At 34.5% G+C, this 25597-nt stretch overlaps 1 protein-coding gene across 1 annotated transcript in view; it reads left to right on the forward strand.

The window, feature by feature from the left end:
* Positions 1-25597, forward strand: part of LOC119632301 (1-phosphatidylinositol 3-phosphate 5-kinase-like) — a 288939-nt gene that overhangs the window by 102811 nt on the left and 160531 nt on the right. Inside the window, exons 3-4 of the mRNA XM_038025138.1 lie at positions 9201-9563; positions 9633-9797. Of these exons, the coding sequence (XP_037881066.1) occupies positions 9201-9563; positions 9633-9797 (528 nt within the window). The remainder of the gene's footprint in view (positions 1-9200; positions 9564-9632; positions 9798-25597) is intronic.

A 25597-nucleotide genomic window follows, 5' to 3' on the forward strand; every position in this document is an offset into this window, starting at 1 on the left:
CTAGTTGCTTCAATTACCTAAAAAGTGCTGCCAAATGATACGAGAAATGCTATTTTAAATATCGACAACATATAATGTGCAACATACGATATGTCGTTCTCTCTCTGGTAATCAAATGGCGGATACAAGCTTTTGGGGGAAGTAGGAGATCAAACCCATTTTGTTTCATTTTCTCCTATATATATATATATATATCGGTTCATCTATGCATCCCCAGATGTCGATTTACAAATTCTGTTATTTTCTTTCTTGTTTGCTTTCTTTAGAAAAATCCTTCATCTTATCTAATCTAAAAGATTACGTTTTCTTAGCTATATATGTACTGGAATAATAAGTACATTCTTATATGTACATACATATATTAGAAAAACCCCTTAGATTAAGAATTTTATCCATGAGATTTGTAATCTTTCTCAAGGACCCTTCATTTTTCAACGCTGACTACTCGTTCAACTCTTCCATATTTGGTGGCCTTGATTATAGAATACGAAGCACTCTAGAGAATGCAACCAAATCTGATGATTACGTCGGTTGGGCAAATGGTTGCAACTTGCTCTTGACTGGCGTTGCCGTGAATGTAGATTTATTTACCATATCTATGTGCCCGATCAGGTCAGTTTCGGATTAATTCATCATTCAAATTGATCAAAATAGCCTTGAGCACTGATATAGCTTCATTAGGTCTTAGCAACACATAATACACCGTAACGTTTAAGCAAGTCGTAGCGCTCTAAATCGTTCTGGTTCCACTGAACGTGTACAATTATTTTTTTCCCGAAATGCTTTGATTTTACTCTCAACGACGACATTGATCTGGATTAGCCAATGATATTTGCGCTTTAGATTTACGAAATAAATCCATCTACGACTTGCTTTCATATCCTCAAGCGAATATTTCGCATGATGTTTTCGTTCTTCTACGTGCCTTCCGGTCATTTTTCATCGCAAACCTATCTATGAGCCTACTATTATACTCTACACCAATTGTGGTACAAAGTCGATTTGCCCATCTTGCATTCTTATGCTATTTTCAAGAAATTTACGATATCAAGAGCTTTTTTGACCCAAGGAGAAACGCTATTGAAAATGGTTCGAATCGCACCACTTTTTCCACCACCCTCCTATCTTAAAAATTCCTTTTATGAAGAAAATTATATTTTTCAACATTCGTCCGCAAAAATCGTTGGGTAATAAATAGTATTTTTAAGTAAAAAAATATGGATCAGATGGGAAATTGTTTTTTCGTAGGTCCTGAAATGACTGCTTATATGGTAGAAAGATAAAATCCTTAATAAGTCATGATGAAAATTTATTCGAAATAGAAATCGGATATAAAAGTTATTCGGAATGAATTTAAAACGCGTTGATATATCTTTTAGATGGCATTCCGTAAAGGAGATCTGAGGGATAGTAAGCCTTTTAGCGAAAAGGTTTAACTTGTAATATTATACGATAAGATAGTGGTCCACACTATCATGTAGTTTACCGGCTTAAAAACAATCTCTTTATCTTTTTTTATTGATGATTTTCTTGGGATGGAAAGAAAGGCAATTGAAGAAGAGCTTCGAGAAGATTCTTAGGTAAATATTTAATTATTTGAAGCTATAAGAAACTGTATAATTCTTTAGCCGAATTCAAAACTTGATAGCAATCTTTTGATTTATTCGCGGAGACCTGATAGAGCGATGCTCTTTTAATCGCTCTAATCCTCGTGTCCCCTTAAAAACATTCGCAATGAAACCATACTATTATTATTATTATTATTATTATTATAATTTTGTCCACAACTGCAGATTGAGGAGGAAGACTTCTTCAAGATCCATTGGTGAGTTGCAATTGTATGACCAAGGCGAATTCTCAGAAAATGTTTGGGTCTTAGTGAAACCATACTATTTAGTGTTCTTGTCTGGAAATGTTTTCAAAGGCATATAAGTACTTTCTAAAGACACTTGTTTGCGTTTTAAAGAAAGTGGAGATGAACAGTCGAACTATTCGGCTTCAACTTTTTAGCAAAGTTTTATTTTGTCCCAGGTATTCATTTTCGATATTCTAAAAGCTTTCCCCATATTCTAGAAGAATAAAAAGGAAGAAAACTTTTCCAAAATTTACTTTGTCTACCGTCGTCTTTGAAAGAAAAAAGAAAAAAAACACCACCAACTAAATATTGAAGAAACAAAATTCAAGTATTATAGGCGTATTTACGGTCGGATCAAAGCTATCTTAATATGTGATCCGTTAAATTGAACTCATAATCTAATGTAGAAAGCTTTTTTTAACTTTTAACGCGGAACGTTGATAGAGCTGATAGTGAGTGGACGAATGGACAGACATATCCAAAATTGGTTGAAAATCTCATGCTATAAAAGGAACCAATGCAATAGTGTTCGTGCGCACACACACACACACACACGCGCGTGCACGCGCGCACACACATACAGTGTATTTCATATCATTGGAAATTGAACGATAAGATTAATTAAAAATATAAATGTTTTATATGAATTTCTTGTTGTTTTTTATTTCTGCGCCGTCAATTTTCGTCAATTTTCGGGATAGGAAGAAATCGTGAACACTTGTAAAAGTTTTGATATTTAATTTCTTCTTTCTATTCGAATGTTTGTGAAAGTTTTAACTACCAAAAGTATTTGAATGCATTCGTACTGAGTCACGAATCGTCCAAGAATGTACTGAAACACTAAACACAGGTACACATCGCGCACGTTACACATATTTCTATGCTTCATAAACAGACTGATAAATTTAATATACTCTCTCCGGCTGATGGTTATGAAAACTGAAACTAAACATGTTTTCACGTTTGCTAGTTTACACCATCACCAACAACTATGTACACTTATTGCCATAATGGACGGATGATTGCCTTGTGAATGGTATTGTGCTCATCATAAATAGTAATTGTTTCATGTAATAAAAATTGTTTTCTATATGTATCTAAGGAAAAAAAAAAAAATAAATATAGAAAGAAAGAAAGAGCGAGAAAGAGAGAGAGAGAGAGAGAGAGGGAGAGAGAGAGAGAGACAGAGAAAAGAAGAGAGAAATACAAAAAAAAAAAAAAGTATGTTTTTGCAAGTGCATGTACGAAAAATGAAAAAAGAAACGAAAGCCAAAACTAAAACCAGTCATTTTAGCGAATAAACATCAAAATGACAGCCGAAGATCGTTATACTCAAGGACTTAACTAAAACTATCCAACCAACCGACCGACCGACCGATCGACCGATCGACCGACCGGCAGACAGAACGAGCATTTGATATAACCTGAATGACTGTGATATGCCAAGAAAGACCTGTAGCCTCAGATCAACTTGTCAATAAAGTCTTGTCTTTTTACACATGCCTGCCGGACCGTCCGCTATGCATGCTTGCACATACACACACACACATACACAGCACACGTACACAGCTTACAGACAGACAAAGAAAGAAAGAAAGAGAGAGAGAGAGAGAGACAGAGAGAGACATATAAGCATGCACACGCATGCGTATATCTAGCTTTAGGAACAAACGCGTGCTATGCTATATTTTTCTATAGGTATTTATTGTCTATACGTAGATGTAAAGCATATAATGCTGTTGCTACCTGGTTGAATGGCACTCAAGTAAATGATCTTGATTGAAGTGCGTGCCTGTTGATGCAACATAATAATAATAATAATAATAATAATGACGATGATGATGAAGATGATCATCATCATGATGATGATGATGATTATGATTATGATGATGATATTGTTTCTCTACTTTAATTTGTTATTAATAACTATTTTTTGTTGTATTGTGCATGTGCTTATGTATGTGTGTATGATTAAATGACTGATAGATAAAATGCAATCACCAATACTTCCATCTTAAAATGTTTCCCTAACGTCAGATAGCATCAAGCATTTGTTATTTCAGAGCACTAAAGTATTCTTACACTTTCTGCAACTTGCAGAGCAGGTGTGTATTACATTACATGCATTACGATATAGATGAGTAGAGATAATCTATTTTCGATTTGTCAAATGATTGTTACATAGTTTTGCGACATCACGTCAAGTCCTTATTGAAAACTTGATTCGATTGTCTCCATTTACTTTCCGTGCCAGCTTGCCGCGGGGCACGATGTGTCCCTAGACAGTCGAAATAGATCGTAAGCAGTTTCATTGCGGTTTCACGCTATCCCAGCGAAAGCATAGGCGCTCAACGTATCACTTTTTAACAATAAATAAAACCTCTTCAAGCTCATAAAAACAATGAACCCTCTATAGATGTTAGCAGCTATATACAATTGCCTGGGGCAGAGATTATATGACTTTTGCGTTAGTTTTCAGAGATCCGGATAATTAGTCTGCTGTTTATTCGTTCATCCGTCTGTCTGTTAGTGTCCAATTTCCAAATTTTGGCATATTAATATATATTGCACCTGAAGAATATGCCAAGACTTGCATATATGTGATACTGCATCGTACTGCAAAATACTGCAATGCTCTGTACTCTTGGGAAAAACGCTTAGTAAAAGAATATAAACTGAGCCAGATTAACTTGAATACAAATTCCAAGTACATAGAAGGGTAGGCAGATATTTTCATTTCATTGGTCGAAACGTTTGCAACACCCAGAGACTCCAAAAGCATATATATATATATATGCGTATTCTTGGTCTTGGTATCAAATTATTGATATCGTGTAATCCCGAAGTCAAATTTTGGCGTTCGGGTTTATCATTCTCTTTTACGGAATCTGTGTGCATTTTTCTTACTGTCGGGCGAAAAATTTCTGAATCATAGACCAAGTAATCACTTTCGATGCTTTCATCTTTATGGCGTCATAAAGTGAAGAAAGGGTATGATCAACGGCAAGATAGAAAACAAAAATTGTTAAAAAGAAGACTTGACGGGATTTTTAAGAAATTATCTATCAAATAGTATGCGGGCGGGGCGTGGAGGAGATGGCCATTTCCAAAATGAATTAACGATAAAGTAAGAATAACAAAAAACCGTTTCAAACATTGAAAGGAACAATTTACAAAACTATACAAACTTACTCTCGTGATGGTAAGGCAAGTCGCTTGTCGCTTAATACACCCTCGTTGGGATGTTTGTATGATTTCTTTTCGTAGTTCGTTATTCATACGAATTTTCGTTGAAGTAACAGGAAAATGACGGAAGCCGCCATTGTGTTAAGTAAGTATTAGGTATTGTTGTTATTTCCTTCATTTGTTAAAAATTTGTGTATTTGTTTACCTTGTTTGCTCGCTTTATTGTTTTCTTTCTTTCTTGTTATTTTTCATATTTATTTGCATCATCATATGCGATGCATACAATGATAATGATGCGAAAAAATATTCCGTCGTTCCGTCGATTGAAATATTTTTTCCGATTAGAGCCGGCAATCAAGATGCATCAGCTTGCAAAGCGAGGTCCAATCGTGAATGTCTGCTTAATCGAGCTCGCACTCGACATCGAGAACAGTAACTTCATTCAAGCATGCATGCCTTTCCGCCTATCTAATGATCGTCTCAACATATACTACATAGTTGGACAGACAAACAGACCCATGTGCCTGTGGTGTATTTCGAATTTCAATCTGGCTCTGAAGCTTCGTTCTGGGCTTTGCAAACGTTTTAACAAAATAAATATACCCCCCATTCTTCTGTGGTGGTGGTATGATATACCAGTCGCACTCAACTATTGTTACCGGGTATGGAAGTTTGGTTTCTCTTCTCTTTCTTTTAAGCCTGTGTAGGATAATGATGACGGGAGTATAAAGGATTCGAGCTTAATTGCACATGAATTTTTTAACTTACTTCCACTACACCCTACGCCATTTGTTTGGATACAACGGTATGTTAAGTTTACGCGGATGTATGTAACACCCAAAAGGACTTGAGATAGATCCATTACTTATCATACCGATCGATTCAGAATCACTTTCTGTTTGTCACTGTCTGTCTGTGCGTCTATCCATCTGATACTCTTGTGTTCAAGCTACAGATTGCAATTTTCTAAATATTTCAAGGAAATGCAATATACCGGCGTGTGTTTTGACACAAGCCCGAGTGTTGTTGCAAAAAAGCTCGTATCGGAGCTCTGTTTCGCTTCACTTCCCATATATTCCCAATAATAAAATTTTTTATTTTTTTATTTTTTTGTTTTAAATGCGAATTGATGAACAGTCAACTGCTTGCTGGTTTTCCATTCTCTTCTTCTCTTCTTGCTGATAATTGTGGACATGACACAGTTGCATATATGAAAGAAGGATACACGTGATTGAACGATGTAAGAATTCTTTTGATGCTTGAACTAATACGAGGCAATTGTTCGAACTCAGTTTTGCGTGATTTCTTGTTATCAGTTATGCTGACGTTATGCTCTAAATTCTAATATCAACTGGATTAAGAGCTTTGCAGCAGCTTCGAGACCTTCCTGCATCTATAATTTGATTCGCTAATTCTCATTAACTGTTCGCTTCGTTGTCTGTTGTGTGTAACAGATACATGCCTGCAAACTTCTGAAAAATCCAGTATGTCAGCTTTACTTGATCCTACCTACCTCTTGAGAGGATTTGGCCACATTACGTAGGCAGTCGTTTAAAGAACGTTTTCTGTAAATCTTATACTGCAAGCGTGGACATTGCTAACGGGTCGACCATATCAGATATATGTGCTTGTCAGAAATACTTATAACGCTTAGAGACCCCCGGCATATCGGTTAATAAACCAATGAGAAGTTTGAATTTTTCGCGCTGTGCTCCGACGTTTAGTTACTGTTTTCCACTTTCCATTTATTCTCGATGAGCGAACATGCAAGACGTGCTATTGTATTGTAATGAGAAGCTGTTTGAATAGTTATCATGGCACTAAGTCTATCTGAGTTTTGAAAATATTGAAGACGTCGTTAAGGAGCATAGTTACGTATACCATAATCACGATTTACAATGTGCAGAACCATCGCCCGAAAGGCCGAGAAGACGTAAGAGAATATGACTTCAAGGGAAACTAAATTCAGGCGCCTTAGCACCTTAGCCTATCATGCGTTTGAAGGCATCGTAAATGCAGATAATGCATAATGATGACGATTATTATCATTGTGTTTATTGTGAGTCGGTAAAACTGTGTTAGAGAGAAGATGTTCCAGGACAAGACAGATGTTTTCAGGACAACTCCTGCTACTATTCGAAATTTTTAGCTAAACATGATAGAGTTTCCACTCACAACATCCGGGTCGCTTGATTTCTGCAAAGGAGGCCGCAAAGGAATGTACGTTCAAACTAGTCGCAGCAAATGGCAAAAGCGCATAGTGTTGTAATAGAGTGCATAAAAGAGTCGAATAAATATTTATTGGGAAAATCCATATTGCAACGCCCAGAAGAAAGCATCAGAGATCTCATACATTTTTGATCAGCATGAAATTCGTAATCGATTTCAGCATGTCCATCTGTCCGCCTGTTCGTCTGATCATCTGTCCATCTGTGTAATGTCTGTTGTAAACATTCTACTTTGTCGCAATAATGAAGCTATCGATTTTAAATTTGCCAAAAACATTGGAAATCCTTGCACGCAGGTTGGTACTGGAAATGAGCCAAATCGGTCGAAAGACACGTCCACAGCACCACATAAACTGAGAACACCTCTGTTTTTCAAAGGCAATGAAAAATTGCTTTGTTGCTCATTACTCATGAACTGCAACAAAAAAAATGTACAAGAATTTGAAAGCCTATTCTATGGCCACCACTACATCACTGTACCACTTTGCGCATCAAAGTGGAAGAAATTGACCCAATATTACCCAATATTATAGTGTATCTAAATTTAATTGTTTTTTTTTTTAATATCTCATAACAGGCAGAAACAGGCTTCAACAACTCCATAAAATATCCAAATTTTAAATTTGGAACACATCTAAACATGTCCGCCTGTCCGGCTGTCCATCGGCCTGTTTGTGTAACTTTGTAGTATCTCTGGTAGAAATTCTCCCGTTAGCGAAAATGTAGATATCTAAGCCTAAGAATTTCTAAAAGACCTAAACTTCAAGAGGAATCAACTGTGCCCGCTTCATATTATAGATTAGGAGAATTTTGTTCTTTTACTTCTTTTGTCTTTTTTTTTTTTTTGGGATAAATGGTGATGGGTATAGAAGATGCGATCCTGACCGAATTTAAGTTTCTTACTTGTTTTTCATTAAACTTATCTAACATAAGTACTTCCTCGGCATGAATAATGAAACTAATTTAGACGCATCGTTATTGCAGAAAAAACGATGGGAGGATTTGTTCATAAATACCAGAAATTAATTTATGCTTGAAATAAAGCGGTTACGGTTATGATCTTTAATCCTTTTTTTTTTTAATACCACATATCACTCAGGAGAAGTCGCCTGTTCGCCCGGTCAGCAAGACGAAAGAGAAAGAGATAGGTAGCTAATGGCTGTAAACTAGTCGATAAGTATTATGCCTTTACCGCCTACTGAGCACTCGTTATAGCTACGACTAAAATAAATTACTCTTACGCATATGAGATTTGAACCCGTGAACATTGTTTCGGTAGTCGCGATTCTCACCTGCCCGGCCACTGATCATTCTAAAATTACGAAGTGATTTAAATAAAGGTGTTAGTGTGTTTTTGTAGCATTTACAAAACTGTTTTGAAACGGTCTGGCAAAGTCTTCTGTGACTTCTTTAGTCGAACTGTCGAGCTACGAACACTTTATCGACCGATTGTCTATTGATAGCATTTTTGACGCAATCGGTTGTGATCGTTATAAATAATCATTTGCTATTCAGCATAGCATTGATATGCAACTAGTTAGTTACTTAACTCAGTAAACATTTTTATCTGAGCATAAGAATAGCACAGATGTTCTTCACGGCAGTCTAAACTGACGAAAAGATGGCACCAAAGAAGAAAGAAGATTTGCGACGGACCGACCTGTAAGAGTCTGCTGACGTGTTATTTGCCTCATGAGAAATTTGCTTATCTATTAATTAATTTCTAAAACGAACGTATCTTAAGCTGGCGTTATAAGTAAAACTGCCAAAGATTTGCATTAGTATTTAAGCTTTTTCTACGCCATATTATTTTATTGATATTCAAATTAATTGATCTTAAGTCATTCGATTTTAGCTTTATATAATTTAAAGTAAATTGAATTGAAATCTATTTTTGATTGTTTTTCTCTTTTTTTCTTTTGTTATTTTAGAAAAATGTCGATCGTAACCTTACAAATCAACTCGCTCGTATGCATGCAATAAGCTTTAATCGTAGTAGCGGTGCCAATTGCACAAACGGTATTGGCAGTAATCACAACAACAGCGCCAATGGTGGTAGCGGTAGTAGTAAACAAAATCGTCATTCATGGGGTAGCGGTTACAGTTCATCATCTTTGCATAGTAGTGCTGCTACTTTAGGTATTGGATCTGGCAAGGATGATTTGTGGGCTGCAATACAAACTAATTATAATTACATTATGGACACAAACCTTTTGGATACATGTAAAGAGGCACGTTGTGAAATAGAGGGAGCCACCAGCGTTTTAGATAATCCAATGGATAATTGTTTTAAGGTGAGTGCATGTCTTGGCTAAAAAAAATATACTCTTCATATTAATATTATTATTGTTGCCTACTTATAGATGCTGGCTGATAATCAACGTAACGAAGGTTTATTCAATGAAGATCCCAAAGAATTACGTAAATGGTTGCGTGAAATGGAGCATAAGTTGGAGAATGCACCCACTTTATCGGAGGCCACACTTCTTACTTGTGCTGAATTGCAAAATCATTTAGCTGAACATTCGGTAAGTAATTAAATTTTTTTTATATTTTGTAAAGTTCACAATAGCATTACATGCCACTAATACAAGTATTTATTGTAAGAAAGAAAAGAAATTTAATTTGAATCCTTAACTATTGCCACACAATAAAATTGAATTTAGCCAAATTATGATTGAAGCTCCCAATAGTGTATTACAATCACTTTGTTAGATATTTGGAACACATAGAAAAAAATATAATAATATTTTGATCATAATTTATGCAAGTTTGGTTAGTAGTCATTTTGTGGATGGTATTAGTGTGGTTAATTGTCATTTTGTAGAAATAGCACACCGAGTTAGCCCACACATTTGTGTGGTTTGTGTTTTCGCTAAGAATGCCTTTGCGAAATTAAGAAAAAAAACAAATGAGATAAGTTTTAAATTAAAGCTATTGCAGAATGCAGGCGTCATACCAAACCTTTTAATTACCACCAGTAAATCAAAAAACTACGTTATTGCTACCAACACATTAGGTGCAGTTACAGTAAACTTACCGATAGAGTGCAATGTCCAAATCGAATTCTGGAAAAGTCATTCTTACATACTTAAAACATCTTAAAAGACATTAAAGGTATTTGCATTGAGCGTTAGATGAAATTTTAACGTCTGCGGTCATGCGTAACAATGTTACTCAGATAAGCAGAGGCAGGCTTAGTTAAATCGAATCCGAATTTTACGCTCATGAAAAATACATAGGCGTTATGGGTTTCCGCAGACCACAAAAGGATATGCATTTACAGATGTCCGAATTGTTGAAGTTTGGCCGCTTTACTAAATAAATTTAATAAGTGACGAAAAGAGAGGGCAGTCACAACGGTATAGTATGATATTTGTATAATTATTATTTACAGAGTGATAAACTAATTTATTTAAAGAAACACTGTTGTACTGTGTAGTGCCACGACTTAGACTTTCGCTTAATGGAGTTGTTCTTATAACGACTTTTCAAAATACGGCATCATATAGGAAATGATTAAAAATGCTGTCCGATCCGAGCTATACTTAATAGTGAGTAAGTATATCAACATTCATTGAAATATTTGAAAAATTACAACCAGTAGGTAGAGCACAAGAATATATGACGGACGGTCGTCGAATCGATATCACGATTTAGAAAGTCATTCTGAATCGATTGCTATAATAAACAGGTAGGTCTGTCTCACCTCCGGCTGAGTGTTGAATACATCCGCAGCAATTTAGTATGTTCCTGAAAATAATGGCCATCGAATGTGACCATCTTGATAAGCAAGCATTTATTGTTAGTGATTTAGAATTGCGACCCGATAATTGGGATAATTAATTTTGTCATTTCGATTACGAACGGCATGGATTAACAACATTAATCGTTGGTCTAAATCGCTGGTCTTGTGCAATCTCGAAGAACGAAATGTGTCTTTGTTATTTTGCGTTAAACAATTTAGTCCATTAGTGCATCAATGGCTTACGATCTAAATTATCGGAATAATTAATTTTTTTTTTTTTTGTTTTTTTTTTGTATATGCTATGTGTTATAATGGGTAACATAGACTTGCTTACCTAGTAATTCAGGTGCGTACTTAACTGTCTGCAATATTGCAATCCTGCTTATAAGTTGAAGATAAAAGCAGATTTGTTTAGATAGACTTGTTTTGATGTTTGTTAAGCGAAGAAATCGAGAACGAATTTTCGACTTCGGCGATTACCATGCATAGCTTTAAAAATATAAAAGAATTATTTTACATAAATTTGCCGACAAGAATTTATCAAGTTTGACATGCAGGGGACGTTCAAGTTGGCTCATTGATGACGGCATGAGTGCTTTTTGCCACAAGGCCGCATGGCCGTTATTTCTCGCTGACTTTAAAATAAAACATCATTTTGTTGCTTGCCGGCGATTTTGGAAGAATTATTTATCGCATGTGATGCCTTGGTTGTGTGAGATGCAAGCCGACGTGCAACAAAGCGATGGCAGGAAGCTCTTTGCCCACAAGTTTAGGTTAACATTGTGCACTAATCCTAATGCAATTTTCTCAAGCAAGGCAGCCATCGAATATGGTGGTCAGTAATTATGATAAGGGATTACCTGAGAAAGTGCATCTTTTAATCTATATTAAACACTATCCGACCAATTAAAATTGATTTCATTTCTTACTAATAAATAATTGGACCTTATTTTTGCCCATGATACTCGTTAGATTCGAGAGGACTACTTTCCTTTCATCTCTTTATGTTATATCATGCATTGTGGAAAATGAAGTTTTTTGCGTTTTAAAAAACTGCTCCGGAAATGCTTTGCACTATGCTTCTATGTGCTTCCTTCTTAAAAATAGCACCTAGAAGTCATTGTTCATAGATCTGTTTAAAAAGGAAAGAAAGGAAGAAATCAAGAAATCTCTGTAGAAGAGAAGAAGGCACCGCTAGCTTATTGTTCAGAATTTGTTTACTTTCATCCGACCAACACTGGTGTACAATTTCCATATATGTGGGCGGCAGCTTTCTTTTCCCTTCTTGCTTCATAAGCGAGGAGAATGGATCGAACATTTCATCTCGCCGTTTGAACAGTGCTGTGTGGGTTTTCGGGGGGATGTATGAATGGCAATGTGTGCGAATAGCAAGCGTGACATGGATCGCGTGTAGTAAGGGACAAGTACTCAAATTGGCTGAAGAATACCCTGATTGCCTGACTGTTGATGAAGGCCCTTCGGGAGGTATTGTGATGGCTTTAGTTATGCCGAAGTTGCATGAGGACGCTGAATAATGAGGTGTCAGACAGGCCTCGCCGCTAACCAGAGTTGCGATGAAAGTGATTTTTATCAACAGGGCCTCCTTCAATAAGGTTTTTTCTATTTCTTGAAGAGCTCGCGTTAAACCATCTAGGAATCTGCCATTGGAACCGCTGCAGCCACATGCCTCTACTAGCAAGTGTAACGTACATATATATAAACATCATTTCCTCTCCGCTCCCTTAGCCTACCTGTAACTCCTACTGACCTAAATATCTATAATGGAAAAGCGACTCTTTTTTTTCATTAATTGTATTTACATTGAGTTATGAGCCCACCACTGTTATGTAGCGGTTTACTGAAACCGCTGTGAATGCCAGAAAATTTGCTAAAGATTTGTTACTGCCATTGATGAAAATTAATGTTAAAATTCAACTAAAATTTAATTTATTAAAATTATTAATGATTTGCAATTAATGCGTCAGCCAATTTTAGACGTGTCATAAAAACGATAAACAATTTATTAATAATTAATTTATTAATAAATTTTTTATAAAAATTAAGAAAAAAGTACTGAAAGCAGAATGAATTAATCTTGTATACGTATATATGTATAATACATATTGTGTGTTCGTGTGTGTGTTTGTGCGTGCGTATGCTTATGTATATATGTATGTATATTTAACTTTGACTTCTATTATAACAACTTCCTGCTGTACGCTGAGCACTTTCGGTTTAATGGCTGCTAGTAGTGAAAGTTTTACAATATATATATATATATATATATATATATATTATATTATATATAGAGCAAAATTGTTATCAAATTTTGTACGTTTACCATTTTCGAGAGCAAAAAACAAAATAACAAAACACAAAATGTGTTTAATGTCATAAAGAAATATTTATGTTTAGATAAACATTATGCGGTCAATAAGGATGCGAGTCGGGGCGAAAAAAAAAAACAAAAAAAACAGCAAATGACAAAAAATAAAGACTGTTGCAAATGCGGTGGCTGGCTATTGTCTTGTTTGTTAGACTATCACGTATTAGATTAGTTGGCGATGGAGAATTAAAAGTGAAGGTGGCTTAGACGACAGTGTGTGTGTATAGCAATCTATGAAAAACATTACAGAAATAAACATTAAAACGAGGCAAAGGAAAAAAGAAAAACAAAAAAACCAAAAAAAAAAAAAAAGAAAAGAGAAACGAAACAAAACATAGTATTTAAGCATTAAGAAAATGACAAAATCTATAACACACACACACACACACACACACACACATTTACACGTATATAGATCCCACATTTACAACAGCAAAAAAAATTATACCATGTAATATCTGCCGTTTGATTATACTTAGCAGGCGGTTGCGCACACTTTAAAGCAAAACTTACATACCTTACATACCTACATGCATGCCCTATACATACATCCATACAAAACTTACATATCAACTCCTAATCTGATAACGTACTTTGACTTCCCTTGCAGCTAACTTTCAATTTTTGCTTCTCGTTTAGTGGCCGTAAAGAATTGAGTCGAATGTCGGATTAAGGGTCGTGTAGATAAAGCAAAGCAAATCTCTCACTCAAGTCTGTCGAGCGAAACGAAACTGCTGCGTTACTTCTTCAATTCTTCGAGTGAGTGTTTTTCGCCACGAATACAATGCAAGAGAATGCACGGCAACTCCATCAAGTGACGCCTATGGGGAATCAATTACCCGAACTCGCACATATCGTACATAATGCAACGTTTCTTGCTTACCTTAAAAAAAATCCGTTTTGTAAATTATTTCAAGTCGTTACGGCAACCATCGCCTCAGTAAACTGTTCAAAGGGAAAGGATCAAAGGGTCCGCGAGGAATAGTTTTAGAATGTCTTCAAGTCGCTCGTACTTGAGCTGCCCAAGTCAATCTGAAATTTGGATCGACATCTGGATCACTTTTTATGTAAACCCTATGGATACAACATGTTTGTCCACTTCTTTAGCACCGATGTCGTATCTAAGATGTTATTCTATCCGATCGCGCTTCGTCGCTATTGAATATGAAATTAAATTGTTAAGCGAAGCCGACCGAGTATTTCTGGTTATTTACTATTCATTCAATCAATCTCGGCTACGGATTAATAGATAGACTTAATGGTAGGGTAATCAGTAACCAACTAATCACATTCGTTAGAAATCTAGAATACCTTGAGATGAGTGGAAGACATGCGACCCCCCCTAAAATAAAATAACAAGTAACTTATCTGAACTGATGGCCTTAAGTTACTCTCAAATCTAAACTAGTCGAAGACAACTTACACAAGGCTTACGCAATATACTCAAGAGTCGTAGAGCAATTAGCTCACTTTCTTGAATTCCTTTGTTCTTTCAATGTTTCGCATGCGACTGCGGGTGACTCTAAATTCAACTATACCTATATATTCGTTCAATTATTATTCTCAGTTAAATAAATCTCTCGGTTCACTTTTTACCTTTCAATATTTAAGTTAAGGTCTCAGTGAATATCAGTGAAAGGCAAGTAAATAAATATCAATCAAAGCATGCTGCTGCCGTCTAGTCAACTTTCAAGTTTCAACTCTGTTTCACTCTGGCGGCTCTATCAGCAAATGGTTATATGATTCTTTGTTATTTCGCTGGGCGGTTATAACATTTAATTGAAGAAATTCGATTCTAAATCTCTGCAATTCAAGACCGATTTTTCTCAAAAGGTTATAAATGTTAAGATGAGACATACATTGGATAAAACAAACATTTTTTTTTTTTTTTTGCAAATAATTAATTAATCGTTTTGGTTAAGATTTTTGAGGCCGCTCACCATTGATACGACATCTGATTTCTTGCCCAATAAGTAAGAGAAGATTTTCGTAGATACTAATCCGTCAGATTACTGGACTTGGGACTCTGTACCATATTTACTGAATTTCTTTCTTAGTAGAGATTTTTCAATTATTCGAATCGTTTTGGCCGATTATTCGCAAAAATTCTGAGCCACAAAATTCTATAGAAGTAAATTCATATCGTGAGGAAAACTTTCTCAAGTTAATTTCAATTAGGCCACACCTCAGAATTGTTGTTTAATCTATTATTTAAACTGTTTTACATAAAACAACTTATGCTTGCTCACTGTTGGAACGCCCATGAAATGGCAAACAATTGAGCTGATGACAAAAACTGTCGTAGATGAATTGCCTCTAATTGTCAATAATCGGTCATGTAAAGTGTTAGTTAAGTTAAGTTAAGTAAGCATAAGCATAAGCATAAGCATAAGCATAAGTATCCCAAAAAAGATCAAGACTTGATATATATATCACAGACGTCACACAATGAATTGAGCGAACGAGTTAATACGCCCTCTTGTGTGTAGTAGTTATATAAATATGTTGGTGTATTTATAAAAACCGCATTAGGGGGAGCATAAATTTAACGGGTCATTCCACTGTATTTACGGTTAAATGCAGTTGCCTTGTGAATGAGGGAAGGCACGAGCCAAACATTATACCGCACATTAAAACCATGATTACATGACGTCGTTGTTGTTGTATGCTACTCTTGTGTTACGGTTAGGCGATCGAATTGTATTGATGTTGTTGTTGTTGTTGTTATTGTTTGTGTGCCTTTTTTCTGCGGGTAGTTGTATTGATCATTATTGCTGTTATGTTGTTGCTGCTGTTGTTGTTGCAACAATAATAACCCCTCAAGTCCTGTGCAGTGTTTTCCTTTTCTTAACCGTTTTTTTTTTTTTTTTTGTTTTTCTTCGCCTTACTCTGGTATCCCCTCCAAGTAAAGATCTCAATTTTCGACTCTTTAGACAATCAACCGACATTTTAAACATGATTTTATTGTTTAGTAAAAAACATAAACAATTGTCTAAAAAAAAAAAAAGAAAAAAAAACATTACACTTGTGCGATATGCGCTCAAGCATAGTAAATTATATTGTTTTCTTATTCATAATAATGAAGTAAAAAAAAAAAAATAAAATAAAAAATCAAAAAAAAAAAAAAAACCCAAATGAAAAATACTTGAAACCTTTTTCTTTACCAATCTTGAGCGTTTCCTTGGCTTGACTTTTTAAGTAACTTTAACTTTTTCTTTGGGAAGTTTAAGGTTTATTCAGCTGCTGTAATTTATCTTTAAAACTATACACACTCAACTAATTTCTATTAAGTTTTTCTTTATTTTTGATTTTTGATTTTTTTTTTTTTTTGCCTTTTTCAAGCACTTTCGCTAATCCATTCATATGTTTACTGCAGCAATAATCATGAAATAGTAAAAGAGAGAAAAAAAAACAAAAAAATGTTTTTTTTTTTTTTTTTAAAAAAAAAAAAATGCATTCAATGCAATGCTATGCAATGCCCATGAATACCTAAATAGGTGTGAAATAGAGTTAAAAAAAAAAAATAAAAATTTATTTCAAGTGCACTCGTACACTCTCACATAACTGCGCATTAAAAGTTTTAACTTTTACATCAACATTAAATTATCATTCATTTCTTTTCTAAGGAGATGGTGGCAATATATAAAAGCTGATATATATATATATATATATATATATATATATATGTGCATGTGTATGTGTTCATAAATAAATTTAGTAGAGAGAAATGAAAAGAAAAAAGTAAATAAAAATCGCATATAAATGGTTATGATTATATAGTTGGTTTTATAATTTATACATCCATTCACTCACTCATTCACTGCACTTTAAAACGTTAAATGTTAAACGACAAAACATGTGAAAAAAGCGACCTCCTACACATGAAGTGTTGTTCTGCATATGTGCGCTATTGTTAAAGTATTAACTTCACACCACCACCACCACCACCAGCGAAATGAAAAAAATGAAAATGAATAGAAATAAAAATAAAAAAAAAAAGATCCATATTCATGCGCATAGAGAGGTTTTTTTGCATTCGGTTGACCTAGTAAACTAATGTATAAATTGTGTTTTATGCAAGAAGAAGAAAAAGAGAAAAAATAAATAAAAAAAACGATACAGCACAGCCAGCGGTTCCATCCACCCTTGCCTTAACAAGGCTGGTTGTAATCGCGATTTGATAAATGAACTTCTATTTGTATAATTCATAGGTAGAGTCGAGGCATAAGTCGAATATAAAGATAATAAATCATTTAGATCGAGGACTTTAAGCGAATACTCCGACTGGTCCACTTACCTACCTATCTATTACTTGCTTCGCTTTTTTCTTTTTTTTTTTGGACATAAGTTTAACATGCTATGTAAGCGAAAATAACTTATCCAAGTAATAATTAATTGTACAGATAAGCAAAGCAGTATCCAAAGCAGTGTACCAATCAATCCAAAGAAAGTCGATAAGTATTAGAGATAAATGTCGCGGCGTCACAAGCTCACGAGTGCAAATCTCAATGCACAGGCATAGAGCATACTTGGTTGTAACTACAGTGAGTGCTCCATCGTTAAATGGGTACGAAGCAACTCGGCTACGGCCACTCCTTACCTTTTTCACTTTTTTCAATTCTTAATCATCGCTGCACCGGTTTACGCTGGGCAAAGCATAGGTTAAATAAAGAATATCTCAACTATCGAACACCGTGCTAGTAGTGAGAAATGATATCTGCGGGCAGCAGCTGGGATGGAAGAACGTTGCAAGTTACAAAACTGCAAACATATCCTGATCGAGTTTTGCTACATGCGATTTCGAATTTTTCACTCTCAGTGCGGTAAGGGGGAAATATTTATTACTTATCGTTGTCTATCCGCCCACCAGTTTTCAATCAATCAGTGACCATTTTTCTCTTTGGATATTTTAGCGAATATCGCAAAGTTTGCGTCCAGTGTTGCCGTACTTTTGTTAGAACAGCAATCCGAGCAAAAAGCTTGTCAGTGATTAACGAGCGAAGGTAGATAGACGACGCCTTCTTTATCGGATCTGCTCAAGCGTACACTTATGAACTGGTTCCCCCAAAAGTTGATAGCATCATAACACGTGCATGATACGTTCAATTTATCCGAAATTTCCGCTACAGATAACTCAGATACTGACGCTTGAACGGTACAAGTTTCCAGTGCAGTAACAAGCTGTCGTTCAAAGTTTACAGAGATGGTCGCCATATATGGGACTGCAATTTTCTGTGTTCTTAACTGTTTTAATGGCGAAGAGAACGCAGCTAAAGTTACCGAAATTATTAAGTTGGCTTGAAGTGAAACTACTTTGAGCTATGAAACAATTCGAAACTGGATTACGCGATCTCGTGCAAGAAATGTTAGTCTTGGATGTGAATTCAAAAATTTGCATATGTCCGTCCGTCGCACCCCTTATATTCTCTAGACTTGCCCCTATTCCGATTACACCACATATGCAAATCAATGCAATCATAAATGGATCGATGGCTATTTCGTCTTCGAGCCCGCAAGTTTCTAACGCGGCGACATTCATAAGCTGTCCGCCAAAAGGGCAAAAGACCACAGATAATGATGGTCGTGCATATTTCGACTATTATTTATTGATACACCGTTTAGGTTACTTTATCGCGTCCTCTGGTCATATTTTTATCACGAAAAATATTTGAGAAATCTTCGTCGCTCTCTAGTTCCGGAAGTTGTTCCATTCCATTTTTTTATTCCCTTCGATATGTAGACGTCGTAGACATTGCATCAAATCTAATAGAATTTATTCCTTGTTGCTCTTGCATTTATAATGATAGGGGAAATTAAGCAAATATGTATATGCATGTATGTATGTATGTATGTAATATTCATGTGTGTAAACAGTTCTTGTTTATTAACCCCTTTCTACACAAGAAAACTTAACTCCAATCTCAACTTTGTCCGTTCAATAGACAAAATTAAAAGCAACAACTCTCGCTATATTTAAATTTATCGGGATTGAATTATATTCGGTCGTGGCCGAATCTTTTACACCGAAAGAAGACTAAAAAAAAAAAAAAAAAAAAATGAAGAAGAACTAAATTTTCATCGTGTATAATATAGGAACGGACATTGCTAATTTTTTACATTTTCGGCATACAAGTGAAAATGCATAGGGTGTATGGTGTTGTACCTCACTAGTAACGAGCAACATCCATGGAAAGCAAAGCGTTCTCAGTTTTTTTCGAAACAAGTGTTTGTGCGTTGTATGCGTGATCTTTGACCACTTTAGGTCCTTTGCATTTTGCTCTGCAGATATTGTGGGAACGGGACAAAGTTCACCGAGATCGAACTTGGCCAAGAATTTACTTATGGGCTTTTTGAAGCTTACTTTGAAGCTTACTAAGCGTTGCCATGATATTGAAAAAACAATTAAATGCTGATACACTATAATATTGGGTAAGCGTAGTCATTGTTTCGCATTTTTGATACTATAGGTGCTACAGCCGCATCCATAGAAGAATATATGTCTAAATATTTGTCTGCGGATTGACTGCAAGCGAAACTCAATTTTTTATTCCTTTTGAAAAACAAATGTATTCCCTGTTTATTTGGCACTGTGGCGGCGTCCTTCAAACAATTTAGCCCATTCCCAATACTAAACTGCGTGCAAGAACTTTGAATGTTTCTGCCAAATTTCAAGTCGATGACTTCATTTCTGCGGTCAGAAGAATGTTTATAACACATATTACACAGACGGATAGACGGATATACTTAAATCGATTCAGAACTTCACGCTGATCAAGAGTGTATATATACTGTTTGTGGGTACACGGAAGCTGCCTTGTGGCGCGTTGCAAACGTTCTGACAAAATGAGTATATCTCTCCTCCTGCTTCCGGTGATGCGTGTAAGAATTAAATTTCGATTTCAATTTTTGCTTACGATGATACTAAACGTTGGTAGAGTCTAAGAAGAATTGCGGTTAACAGAAGGATCTCTGCATATGTGTGAACATGAATGAGAAGACCAACCAATTGCTAATTGCACGAATAAATCGCAGAAACAGCTAAAGCTAATTGAACGTAAAATTTCAATTAATTTTCGAAGGGGTAAATAAATGTATTTTCATAAAATTCTTCTTCAAATTTGTTTAAAGCATAAAATAATTGATATAGAGATGGGGTTTGGGATAAAGTAATTTTTTTTTTTTTTTTTTTTTTTATTATATGTTTTATTTTATTGCAGGCCACTCTAGATCATATTTTCGTGTTACAGAAATAACGGTCAAATTCTATCCTTCTGACATGGCATGCATATGTGCCATGAAACAACACCTTTTTTCAGTAAATAATGTTGTTTTTGTTGTTGTTATTGTTGTTGTTGTTTAGAAAATTAAACATCATTTTTTGCTTAACTTAACATTATCTGGTTAGTTCCTGTTGTTTTAGAGTAACAACGCTACAGATCAGATACACATATATGTATATATATATATATATATATATATGTGTTTCTTTGGCTACGTATTTTTTGTATTCTTGAGTTATAGGTTGAAGTTGTGTGTGGTAATTCTTTGTGGAGGAGGACAGTTGTACTTTTCAATTTTTTTTTTTTTTTTGTTTTGTTTGCCTCTCTCTCTCTTATATCAGCAATCATGATGTACACAAACATACGCGTACATAAGTGGATAAACTGTATAACAGTAATGTTTCGAAACTCTTTTGATAATTATTCTTTATTTACCACCATGATCAGCAAGCATTACCGCCACCACCACCACCACCACCACCACCACCACCATCATCATCATCGTCACCATCACAATCACGATCATCCAACACGGCAACAGTCAACCATTACCACAGGAGAGGAGATGTTTAATTTTATAAATGCAACACAAGCGCATAACGCAGATGTTTAAAGATTTATGCCAATGTATGTACGATGTGTGTAAAGAAGCATTAAAGAGTGTATGCGTGGGTGCGAGATTGTATAGTGTTAATGTGAGTGTGTGATCATGTTTTATTTATTTATTTATTTTTTTTTTGGTTTTTTTTTTTTTTTTTCATTCATCCCATATCAAAATCATGCCTCAAGTTTATGCATGTCTTTAGCACAATTTTAACAACATCAGTACAGCAACAGCAACAGCAACAGCAACAGCAATAGCAACAGCAACAACAATAATAACCTCAATAACATCGGCATCAGCAGCTCTTAAATAATGCAAAAGAAAGTTTAATATTTCATGAAGAGTGTGTTTACCTTACTGCTGCTCCTCCTTTTGCCGCAACTCCTTCCTTTACCCATCCATCTCCTATACTATTTTACTATGCTCTTATTGCTTCTTCTGCCTTCTTCTCTTTCTCTTTCTTTTTCATTTATCTTCTTTTGCTTCTTTTTTTTGTTTTTTTTTTCATTTTGTGTGAATTTGTAGATTTGATCTTAAACCTGACAATGATTTTACTGCCTGTTGTTTGTTATTATTGTTACGTTGTTGTTGTTGTTGTTGGTTTTTGTTGTTATTACTATCGCTGCTTACTTTTTTTGCAAGCATTAAAAAAAGGCGTTTCATTCTTATTCATGTTAAATTTCAAAGCCATTAATTTAGCATATATTAGCAGTTTGTTAAAAAGAAAACTTTTGGTGAAAATTTTTTTTTTTTTTTTTGTACTTTAACAGTAAAAACATAAATCATTTGGCGGCGGCTCTTGCTTTTATTGTTGTTGACATCATTGTTTTTTCAGGGGCCAGTAAAAATGAAATTTTAACGAAACTTTTTATGCAAAAAAAAAAAAAAAAAAAAAAAAAAAAAAAACGAAGAAACAAATATATATGTATAGGGTATCGATATAAGTTAAAAGAAAAATATTTTTAATTTTTTTTTAAAATTTACATAAAATAATTCTCTTATATGACATATATGATATTTTTCGCTGAATTGCTAACTGAATTGCATAAAGCCTTCGCTAAATACCTGCGTTTATAAATAAATTCGTTCCGCCGGAATTGTTAGCTTCAGAAAACCTACCTTAGGTATGGATAACTTAAATATTGATATCTGAAAGAAGTGAGTTTCAATTGTTGAAAAGCTTTAGTTCAAGATTTAAAGATCTACTCGAGACGCATTTGCATTTCGATTGCGTAGAATGGAAGAGAGATAGTCACAAAACGAAATGAAAAGCGTGTAATTATCGTTATCATAATGTTACGGGCGATGAAACATGGACCATGTATGTCAATCCTCAGTGAAGGAAAGCATGAATCGATCCATGAATCCGAATATTCATCCCAAGAAAGTGTTGCTGTGTGTATGCTGGAATTGCAAAGATTACATCATCCACTTACTATGAACGAGACAATGATCAACTAATCAATTTAAGTGAAGTTCTAGAGTAAAAAACGATTACGATAGCGCAAAAGAAATCGAGATGTCATTTTTAAACTTTTAACAACGGCTTTCCATATGCGTTATACACAAACACGTAACATTATCATTTTCACCTTAGGCGGGGAAGTCTCTTCTCCAAACCTTTTTTGTTCGGGTTATCACTTGTTCAGGTCGCAAGAAACATATTTAGCTGATTAGCCGTTCACAAAAGTTGAAAATGTCGAAAAATGGGTCGACGACTCCTTGCACCTCGGGACCACCAGGTGCCTACCCTGCATACTTCGTGTCAAGTATATTTTAAATAAAGTAAAATTTAATCAAAAAACTGCATGATTTTCAATCCACAAATTCGTACTACGACATATAGATGTCGCCACTATTGACTAAGCCATATGATGACGATGATGATGATGATGATCTAACGACGACTGTTGTCTGTCGAAAAGACAAATTTGTGTTTAAATAAACCCAAAATCATCGATCGATGATGTTGAATACTCTGGTCGCGCCAAATTCGGCAGATGCTCCAGAAAACACCCAAAAAAAAAAAAAGAAAGAAAAGCCAAGAAAACCGTTTTTAGAACAAACCTGAAGGTGGTCAGCTGAAGGCTGGCAGTTAAGGATGTGCTATTTTGCATGATGTCTATGAACAAAAAAACTCTGTTTGAAGTGTGCATCGTGTATGTTGCGCCCGTTGATCAAAAATAATAACGATTGACGGCTCGGTTGACGGTTCAAAGCACTGTTTAGAGCTGCTTAGACGAAATAAAAACTTTTTTTTTTTCATGACTCGTAGGGAGCTCGCAATTATACTTTCTTTGCATATAAGGGCTGGCTTGTCATGATAACTTTTATATATGTTAAAATTGACCTATGTGATCCAAATTCCCTACTACTGTTAATTTTTTCGTTAATTCGCTACAACGGAACAATATTCAGCATAAATTATTAAAAATTGAAGCTTTTTCTAATGGGCTTACTATACTTACTACATAAGAAATCTTATATCATATGGGGTCCAATAAATAGTTTCATCTGACTCAAATTTGGTTCATTCAAATCTTTCATCGACATGAATATCATTTTATCACAAAACATTAACAATAAGGTCTTTTCGAAATATAAACAGCTTTCAGTTCTCCGACAATTCTTACAATTAACCTACGAGGTCCAAGTTCGGTACGCCTGATTTCTTTGTCAATTTACTATTGCAAACCAATATCGACCATGAAACATTGAAAATTAGTCCTTTTTACTCATAGAAAGAACCAATTTTCATGGAAAGGTTTATATGAGAGGCGGTTCAAAAAATTGGCCCCGGCAGAATCAAATTTTTCATATCAATTTAGAATGTCGAAGTACTATTACTTAGCGTGTTTTGTTGAAAAATTTTGAAAATTGCAATTTTTTCCAATATAACAACATTTGGGAGTGGTCGAAAAGGTGGACCGATTCGAATCATTTTCAATAGCGCTCGCTGTGGGGTCAAAGCAAACGTTCTTTTACCAAATTTCAAAAACTCGGGACCTGCTTACACGCACAAATTAACATAGGCAGAGAGATGACCAGACAAGCTTCAAGATCAATTCAGAAAATTATTCAAATACAAACGCGAGTACAAACTTAATATACATTGTATCACAAGTTGTGAAGAGTATAAGGAACGATAACAAATCATTTTATTTAATAGTGTCCTACAATCTTAGCGGAAACTATTTTGTTAGAATGGAAAAATGTGAAATGCGTTTAAATTTCGTTTCATAATAACTTCTTATAGCGTTTCGTGAATGTTACCTGTTATCAGGATGTCACCTGTTAATAAAAAAAAACATTTAATTAACAGTTTAGCATAACTGACATGTAGTCATGTTTAATCTTGTTCAAATTATCTTTGGGGAAAAATATTTAAAAAAATTATGGGGAAAGGGGGGATCGGGCTGGAAAAAAATTACATCATCACGGTGGTTATATAAAAAAAATATATATCAATTTGAACTCATTATTATGTGAATTGTGTCTTATTACGTTGTAAACAATATATCAGAGATTATCCTTAAGCACTTTTCATTATAACTTTGTAAAAAATGGTAATTTTCTCTCGATGTAATTATATTTTTTTATTTTTTTTTTTGCTTTTTTTCTCTTCTTTTTTTTTACTGTTTGATAAAGATTTTCGGTGCATTTAATGTTTAAAAATGTTTCCATGTTTTCACAAATATATGAAAATTTTTTATAAATATTTTTATTTTTTCTTTATATATATAGTATAGTAATAGTTGTTGTTATTATTGTTATTGTTATTTTTATTATTATCATCGTACACTATTATAATTTTCTTTTGATTTAATATATTTGCAATTCAACACTTTAGGATGATTGGTGTTTTAGCGTATGTATACGTGTGTATGTTTGTGTGTGTTTATGTTTATGTGAATGTATTTGCTTGGTGGTTATGGCTATTGTATTAGTTAGTGATTGCGGTAAACACGTTTAGTGATTTATCAAATATAAAATTTAAAGAAAACAAAACGTCCTCCCCTCTCTTCGTCGTATGAGTGTGTAAAAAAAAAAAAAAAAAAAAAAAAAAAAAAAAAAAACAAAAAAACATGTGTAAAAAAATATTATAAAAAATTTCAAAAAAAAAAAAAAAAAAAAAAGAAGAAAATTTCAACAAATTACACATAAATCTAAATACGTTTTGTTTGTGCAAAACTCTCCAGATCCACGGGTAAGATAGATTGTTGAAAAAAAAAAAAAAACCAAAAAGGAAAAAAGCAAAGCTAGAAAGCGGCAAAGAAGGGGTAGGTGTAGTTGGGGGGTAACGATATCTT

This window comes from Glossina fuscipes, unplaced genomic scaffold, assembly GCF_014805625.2.
Source record: "Glossina fuscipes isolate IAEA_lab_2018 unplaced genomic scaffold, Yale_Gfus_2 1, whole genome shotgun sequence".
NCBI lineage: Eukaryota > Metazoa > Arthropoda > Insecta > Diptera > Glossinidae > Glossina > Glossina fuscipes.